Consider the following 8,977-nt stretch of genomic DNA (forward strand, 5'->3'; position numbering starts at 1 on the left):
TGATGTTTTTCCTCGTCGTTTGGTTTATTGTTACTGAATGTCAAATGAGTGTGTGTGCTCCAGTCTTTTTGGCTTCATATTACTTGTGTGATTTGGATGTCTGAAAAACAGCAGAGGTCAGGCCGAATTTAGTGAATGAACATCTAGCTGATTAATTATCTACTCTAATTTTCTAAAGAAAATCCTGCTGATCTCCTTTCTAGTTGATAAACTACAGTTTTTGCTCCTTAACCTCTATGCATCATCCGTTGCTTATCTAAATATGGCCAGCTATTCATTGTCATTCATTCATTACTACCGTCGGCTAGTTTTCATGTACATATGCATGTTCGAGGTTAAGGAAATAATGTTTTTTGGGAAAGCAGAACCTATCACTATTGAGGGAACCATCAAACACTATATAACCACGGAACATGTATCCATGCTGCTGCAAGCCATATAATTCTCTACCTGATTTGAACAATATTTTCAATGCGCGGATTGATGGAAACATATTTCTGAATCTAAATAAACTTGAGCAAGTTTTTTTTGGATGGAGGGGAGTAACTTTTTGTTCGGAAGCAGCACTTAACTGGTGAACGAGACAAATTAATTGTCGAAAGGAATCAAAGTTGTAAAAATTCATGGCGATTCCAGTTCAGCACACTGGCAGAGCCATATTGGAAAAGTTTCCCCTAGATATACATCAGTATAGCGTTTTAGAGGCCGAGCTACATGTAGCCCTTTATTTTCAAACTCTTGGAACTCGTATTGAAAGTGTCAAAAAATTCGAAACAAAATTCTAGAGGTAGCCAATGGTGCATTGTACAATGGTGTAAAATCTCAATGCAAACTAATTTATATTCTAGGCTACACAAAATTAACAAAATCTAACAAATTTTATAGTCTTGAAATGTGCACTGTTCACTATAAAATTTGTCTGAATTTATCATTTTTGTGTAGCCCAGAATATGAAGTAGTATACAGCATTGGCTATCTATAGAATTTTGTTTTAGATTTTTTAAAACTTTGAAATACGAAGTCTGAGTGTTGGCAAATAAAGAGCTACGTGTAACTCGGCCACCATTTTAAATTTTCCAGTATCCATATGGCTTTGTGGCCTCCATTCATGTTCCAGCCGCCCACCATACCATTGGATGGAACAACCAAATTAAGAAGTGAAGGAAGCCTAATTGGTTTGCTGGGGACTTCTGGGAATACGAAGGGAGACTCGGTTGGCTCCCCAGGCTCCTAGAAATAATAGGACACTGATTACCGGATCGGCGAAGTGAGTTGTTAAGAATCTCAGCAATCGGTGAAAGAGGCAGTTAAATAGTACAAGAAACCATGTCATTGATACATGGAAACTATCATCTCAACCGTCTATCGATCCTCCTCTACATCATGGCCCCCTCCCAATAAGCAGGTCATGTTTGTCTCACCCCTCTACATATCTATTTATACAAGTTCAGTGTCACAATGACATGCGTCGGCTGCGCGTGACTTGTGACTTAAACAATTCATGGTCGAAAGGTTGTAAAAAATAATGGCGATTCCGATCCAGCTTGACAGGGTCAGGTTTAACTAATGGGTGCACAAATATTGAAATAACAGTTAAACTTTTAGGATTTAGTATGGCATGTTATCATGTATGTACAGTACTACACTGGAAAAGATTTCCCTCAAGATATTTGGTGTACATCTATACCCAAGTGCCCATATTCAGCCGCACGCCATACCATACCATTTGATGTTACAACCAAATTAAGAAGGAAAGGAGACTATTGTTTGCCAAGGGACTCCTAGGAATACGGAAGGGAGATCCGTTGGTTTCTCACACTCCTGGGAATAAATATGGCACGAATTGAAAGGGAAGTAAGTTGTTCGAAATCATGAAAGAGGCAATTAACTACAAGAATCCAGGTCATCAATCCGTGGAAGCACTCATCTCAATCGTCTATCCATCCTCCTGTGCATCAGGCTCCGTCCCAACATGTAGCTCATATTTACCTCCAACCTCCATGTATCTATTTATACGAGCCTAGTGTCACAATGCCGCGTGAGTCGGCTGCGCGTGACTTACCAGCCTAGTTACTGAATGTAATTCTTGTGAACTAAAAGTTTTATTTTATCACATCATACATAGGAACATATAACTGAAATTGATCAACAACTCATTCTCATGCCTAGTCAATAACCATTAATCACTTTCTTTTTGTGCCTTTGACAGAAGGATTTGATTCTTTCGAGGCCATCTTGGAGAGAAGATGGAACAATAGCAAATGTAATGCGGATCCAGTTTTCCATTCCGAGGACACTCCCTACATTTGGAGACACAAGTATGTAAGTTGGCTACGTAAGTGCATCTATATAAATCATATGTAATAAAGGATTACAGTTCATATTTTTCTACACATACCATACTATTTATACACTATGTTGTCTGCACCCCTTGTATATAAGTGACAAGGATAACTTGAATTGGGTACATATAATTGCTTACGGTGTTATTTTTTTATATGTTAGAAAGGTGCTATGTTTTTTGTTCGTAGTGAACAACCACAATGATGTATTCGTGCCTTGCTCTCGCGGTTTACGGACTTACTAAGAGGATAACTATGCTCACCAAAGTACTCACTCCATCGATAAATTTTACTACCTCTGTCCATAAATAGATATCTTAGATTTATCAAATTTTGGATGTATATAGACACTATTTAGTGTATAGATACATCCAATTTTAGATAAATATAAGACATCTATTTATGGACGGAGGGGGTATTTGTTATGATTAAAATTCGATGTATTTTGTGGTTGAAACTTCAAAATGAATATATGATGGCATATAATTTTAAATCCAAAAAACACCTCAAGTCAAAATTGTGTAATTTGTAAGGTAAACTTATTATTATATATAATATTAAACACGTTCTTGATATTTTTCAATATCAACAACATGCGGTGAAGAGAAGGACACTGGGTAAAAAGAGAAGGAAAAACATGCCCATGATTTCATTAAAACAAGAGTATGCTAATTAGCAAACAGTTATTCGATTGATTATCATGGTATTAGAACCCATTTATATGTAATAGTCATATGAGAAAATAGCAAGAACTAGCTATATTTGGACCAAATATACTTCGTATTTCAGTTGACTCCAACCAGTGTTAGCCATTGATGTAATTTAATCTGATGGCTATTGTTTTTATACTGCTAATTCTGCATTAAAATTGAACCTAAAATGATCCCTCCCGTTTTATCTCTCAGCTCCCTGACATGCGCCCCTGCTCCCCATCGCGTCAGCCGTCAGCCGCCTCGCCCCTCCGCCACCTCGCGCCGGCAGCTCCAACCCCCCTTGCTCCGCCATGTAGCTTGTCGCATCACCCCGCCCCTTGCTGTGACGGTCTCCCGTCCCTGCGCCGCCGCTCGTCCGCACAACTCGCTGCAGCCAATGAAGCGGGGAGGTGAGGACTTCGTGGTGTCTAGTAGGTCCGGGGATGATGGAGTCCTCGATTTCACGGAGGAGGACGGTGCCAGTGATGCGTTCGCGACTCCGGCAATGGGAGCGACCATGGGGGCAAAATAGCGAGGGGCGCAATCTCTTCCGTCGTCAGGTAAGGTTCCTTATTTTGTCAAATTTTATTTACCCTTCATTCAATGTTGGTTGTGTGCTGCTGTGCTGGGGTAGGATCTGTTTTGTACTATGTTTGTAAAACATGTGCTTCATTTACAAATTTCATTCACGAGGCACTCAAATCTCAATTTCTACTTGTTTTATTCCATTTATATTTTGTTCATCGAGAACTGAATGAAATGTGCAGTCATTTAGAGGATAATAAATGAATCTCCACAATAAATGAAGGTGTAGCTGACTCAGGATTTGAAAACTTGCTGAAAATGTTGAAGAATATGTTTTCAAAGAATAACGAGTTGCCCGCCAGTACGTACGAAGCAAAGAAGGTTGTCTGCCCTCTAGGTTTAGAGGTTCTGAAGATACATGCATGCATCAACGACTGCATCCTCTACCGCGGTGAATATGAGAATTTGAATGAATGCCCGGTATGCACTGCATTGCGTTATAAGATCAGAGGCGATGACCCTGGTGACGATGTTGAGGGCCAGAAACCAGGAAGAGGGTTCCCGCCAAGATGATGTGGTATGCTCCTATAATACCACGGTTGAAACGTCTGTTCAGGAACAAAGAGCATGCCAAGTTGTTGCGATGGCACACGCTTTCTTTCACCATGTACAGACAAACCAGAGCTTGTGATGCGCCTCTCGACACCTACATGGGACCCTGCGACCGCGGCCAGGGCAGGAGGCACCAGAATCACAATCATCACGAAGAACAAGGCGTAGCATCACCGGCCCGTAGAGGGTTGCCCCCACTCGACCACCTCGATCGATGTGGCTCGTCTCATCCACAGAGGCGGTACAGCTCACCTGCCCCCTAAGAGTGCCGCCTCTGCATCATACCGTCTGTGACCAAACCATAGGGGGGGCTGTTACAAGGGGGCCCACCACATTTCCGAGTTATATAGCTTCTCCATCGAGCGTAACATGTACTTGATCACTGCACAACCTTCTAAGCTCGGCAAGAGGGCTCGCTAGGCAACAAGGGGTGTCATTGTGGAAAGCGTGATAGGCAAGACATCTCTTTTTAGAACCAAAACCCTCATTGCCTGAGAGGGACCCACTAGGGCAGCACAGAGACTATAGGCTGCTCTAGGTTGGCCTAACCACCCCATGAGCCTCGTGGTTTCTTAGCTCGCGGACAAAGCTAACTACACCAGTTCGAGAAAGCAATGTACAATGATAAAGGTAATTGAACACACAAATGTGTGATGGATTGTTAGATTTGATTGGTGTCATTCAGTTGTCCATCACCGAGGCGGTTGTTCTTCCGTACAAGCCATTCTGTCGGCTAGGAACATATGGCGGTTGCCTTCCTACTAGGATATGGCAGCTTGGCGAATGCTCCAGAACAGAAGAGTCATATTTGGTCACAATAGACCTTGTGTTCCTCTAGCTCCCGAGTATAGCTCCTGAGTGCCTTTCATCTGTCTCCTACCGGTTTGTCCATGTTCTAGGTGCCTCCTCAGCTACGTCTTCTGTCACAGCATGTTTTGGTGTTTGGCAAGCTACATATCAAAAAGAGTGCTAATAACAGTTCAAAAAAAAGAAAGAGTGCTAACACTATCTAGTCTAAAATAGTAGCATTTAGATAGACTTCCTCACTCCCCAAAAGACTCCCCAAAAGACTGAGATCGTTGCCTCTAGTCTAGGAATAAAAATCAACATGGACCATCCAAAAGCAATAACATACGGTGCATTGGTTAGGTGAGCCTGTTTGCCCATAAACAAGAAATACATGATAGAAAAACAATAAAATTTTGACACATAGTACGTGAGTTAACTTGCATGCTAAAACATTCGACAGATCAGGCCTTGGCGGTGTTGAAAAACAATTATTCCAAAATACTCAATAGTCTATTTATATATTTTTCCAAAATTTTCCCGAGAATCTAATTCCTTTTTAATGGGATTACATGATCTACTTAATTATCGAATTCCGCAATAATCTCTTGACTCGGAATTAGGAACTCGCGCATCATCACATGAATCCACTTCTTCCGATCCAAACTAATTATCGCAAATTTAGGAAAAATATATGTTGCTGCCTAAATCTGTCTAGCTAGATTCAATGAACATGCAACAACTAATTTGAATCAGAGGTAGCACCTCCTTTGCATCTCACTCTATCTTGCATCTTTGCTTCAGCCTTGTTTCTGAAGTGATCTCGAACGGGCTGCAACATCATGTTTAGTGCCCTCTCAAGGGCGTGCTTCACGTCAGGAGGATGCAGAGCGCCACTTTTATAATCGTCAGCAAACTCTTCCATGCTCACAAACGTCTTGTTGCCACCGTCCTCATCCCTCCGAACCACCTCAAACTTTCCGAACCAAGGTAGGATTATATGCTGGATGTACTCCAAGCACGGGTTGCCTTGTACAGATCGTGGAGGGCAGAAAGCTTTCCTCATTGTCCTACCGATGGCATGCTCACTATCTTCCATGAAGACGGCCCATCTCGGATCGCCGCACATTTCCATCTCAGGGATTTCTAGCAAGTTGGGCAGCACATTGTTGAACAAAGCAACCGGCCGTCTATTGCCCATCCCCCGGGCATCGCAGTACTCTCTAGCTAACATGTGCGCCCCGCGCTGATCCAGGCTCAGCAGCCACATGTCCGCCTCGGGAAACAGGAGCATCCCAGCGCTCTGCAAGCAGGGAGACAGTATCTCGGCGGCGTTGAAGTCTCTCAGCGCGTAACGATCGATCCTCCCGTAGCCCTTTGTATGTTTGGACGCATGGAAACGGAGAAAACTTTTTATTCCACCCAGCTCGCTTGTTCTTGCGACATCCATGGTAAGCGGCCAGTATACGTTTTCGTTGCGACTTATTACGTCCGACAGCCACACGGGCTCTACCCCGTCGAGATCCATACTGTTAGAGTAATCTTGTGTCAGTTCTAGCCTAGTTTGTATTACGAGCAGTCCGGCTAGGACTCTGTGTCCGTGGGTGTTAGGTAGTGGATTAGCTGTTGGTATTCATGTCGGTTTAGACTAGGTTTGTAGTACGAGTAGGTTTATGTCTTAGGTCGGTTATACTGCATATTTATATGCCTGTATACCAGGTCGTGAAACCAGATTGTAGCGTGACAAAATCAGAAAAAGCAATAAAGGGGAAAGTTTAGAGGGTGCGACACGCACCCTTGGCGATAAATTTTGTCTCCGCGTTTGGTCGTCTAGTTTGATGTGATCGATCTGTGGGACGAATCCCAACAATTGGTATCAGAGCGAGGTCGAAGATTTGAAGCACGCTTGCCCCGGGGAGGCGACCCTACTAGCGCCTCGGGGCGGGCGACCGTCGCTCGGCGGAGCGGCCGGGTGGAGACGGCGACCAAGCTGTCGTCAGTATGGCGGCGGGCGATCGTTGCTCAGCGGAGCGACACGGAAGGGACGGCGGGGTGTTGTTGTCGGCGAGGCGAAGGTGGATGATCGTTGATGGGAGAGGTGGTACCGAGGTGCGGTACGGGAGTCTCATCAAGATCGTCATCCAGAAGTTTCGTCAAGGTCGTCTTTGGAGGAGTTAGACGAGTCAAAGAGTCAAGTGTGTGCACGTCTGCACGTCGAGTCGGCGTCGAGTCCGTGAGTCGTCGTTGTGTCCAAGTGCTTGTTTTTGTGAGGATCCATTGCAGTTGAAGCGCGTCACGTTCGAGGAGTTGCCCGGGAGCAAGGATCGACGTGAGCGAAGACAAGGTGGCGAGGTGGCCATCTGTGTGTCTCGGCGAGGAGATCAAGCTTGGCGTGTAGTGGGACAGTGACCAGTTAAATTAGTAACGACGTGAAGATTGATGGTGCGTCCAGTCTTGCACGTTGCACGCGTAGATGCGACCATGTGGGCTGGTAGTCCGGATCATGCGTTGGAGTTGATCGACAAGCCGCGAATCTGCAAGGAGTCAAGATCAAAAAGAGTACGAGGAGATGATAACTCAAGATTAGGGAGAGATTGTTAGAGTAATCTTGTGTCAGTTCTAGCCTAGTTTGTATTACGAGCAGTCCGGCTAGGACTCTGTGTCCGTGGGTGTTAGGTAGTGGATTAGCTGTTGGTATTCATGTCGGTTTAGACTAGGTTTGTAGTACGAGTAGGTTTATGTCTTAGGTCGGTTATACTGCATATTTATATGCCTGTATACCAGGTCGTGAAACCAGATTGTAGCGTGACAAAATCAGAAAAAGCAATAAAGGGGAAAGTTTAGAGGGTGCGACACGCACCCTTGGCGATAAATTTTGTCTCCGCGTTTGGTCGTCTAGTTTGATGTGATCGATCTGTGGGACGAATCCCAACACATACCGGCCGCTTTCCAGACCTCGAGGTTGTAGGAGCCAAGTTTCTTCATCTCTGTTAGATCGGCGCCAAACCTGCCGCCGGTGTCCTCCGGGTCCAGCCGAGCAAGCCAATCTGCCATCAGGATCTTCACTTTGCAACCAGCTTTGATCATCTTGTTGACATTCACCGTCACGGAGATCCCCTGGGTTATGTGCATACGGGGGGAGGGATCACACCAGACGTAGCAGACGGGGGCGGTTTTCTTTTCCAGTAGCTGCTTGAGCTCGTTCTGGTTGACACAGTCGCCGATGCTCGTCAGAGTTGCGAACCTTTGATCAGAACACCCGCCATCAGCACCCTCCCTTGTGGAAGAATCAACTGAATTCTCCACGGTGGAAAAACTACGCTGCACTGATCCCCAGCTGATATTTCTCAGCGGGTGCTGCAAACCGACAACTCGTATATCGGGCCGACGATGGAGGTGGCGAAGACGGTGATGCATCTGGCAGCCGCCGCGAAGCGCGGTAGGTGCCTGGACGAACGCATCTAGCGGGCGTCTGGTTCCCTTGCCCAGTGCTTGAGCAAACGCCCGCGAGAACATTGTCTACCGAGACAAATCAATCGGAATCGGCCTCCTCGTGGCCGCTCTTCTTGATCGGAACTACACGGCGGGCGATATCCTGCCTGAAATCCTGAAAGCTCAATTGATACGTACAGCCGCCGCCGCCCAGGGGTGGCAACGATATATGGGCTGGTCGTCTCGCATGATGCGTATCTTATCCTTTCTTTTATTTTTCTCTTGCTCAATAGACAACACAAATTTGGAAGGGAATTTCCTATTCTCCACAACATCCGTTAAAGATCTGCCCGTTTGGAGCTTTCGCCTGCATTTTCTTATCTCTTCAGATTTCATCTACTATTATTTTCTATTTTCATTTAGTTTCTCTTGCGGATGATTTGTTCTCTTATTGGGTTTCATATGACCTATGCCAGGTCATTCTGCATGTTATACTGCCTGTTCACTAGTGCATGGTAAATGGACCGTAGCGAACAAGGTGGAGGGGGGAGGGGGGGGGGGGGGGGTGTCAATGATCGCTATACAATT

The 8,977-nt window shown here is 44.9% G+C and overlaps 1 protein-coding gene across 1 annotated transcript; it reads right to left on the bottom strand.

The window, feature by feature from the left end:
- Positions 1 to 5,699: 5,699 nt before the first annotated feature.
- LOC127329109 (tyrosine--tRNA ligase 1, cytoplasmic-like) lies at positions 5,700 to 8,488 on the bottom strand. The gene is made up of 2 exons (XM_051355653.2): positions 7,893 to 8,488; positions 5,700 to 6,486 (listed from the first exon to the last, which is right to left on the bottom strand). The coding sequence occupies exons 1-2, from the start codon at positions 8,471 to 8,473 to the stop codon at positions 5,700 to 5,702; spliced, it is 1,368 nt and encodes a 455-aa protein (XP_051211613.1). The 5' UTR covers positions 8,474 to 8,488.
- Between the last annotated feature and the right edge of the window lie 489 nt (positions 8,489 to 8,977).

This window comes from Lolium perenne, chromosome 2 (assembly GCF_019359855.2).
Source record: "Lolium perenne isolate Kyuss_39 chromosome 2, Kyuss_2.0, whole genome shotgun sequence".
Taxonomy (NCBI): Eukaryota; Viridiplantae; Streptophyta; class Magnoliopsida; order Poales; family Poaceae; genus Lolium; species Lolium perenne.

What these genes read in the sequence shown, in the direction of transcription:
- LOC127329109 (XM_051355653.2), bottom strand. Translation starts at nt 8,473, where the DNA reads ATGTTCTCGCGGGCGTTTGCTCAAGCACTGGGCAAGGGAACCAGACGC. An exon ending in GTCTGGAAAGCGGCCGGTAT is followed by an intron (nt 6,487 to 7,892) that starts GTGTTGGGATTC and finishes TTACTCTAACAG; the next exon opens with TATGGATCTCGACGGGGTAG.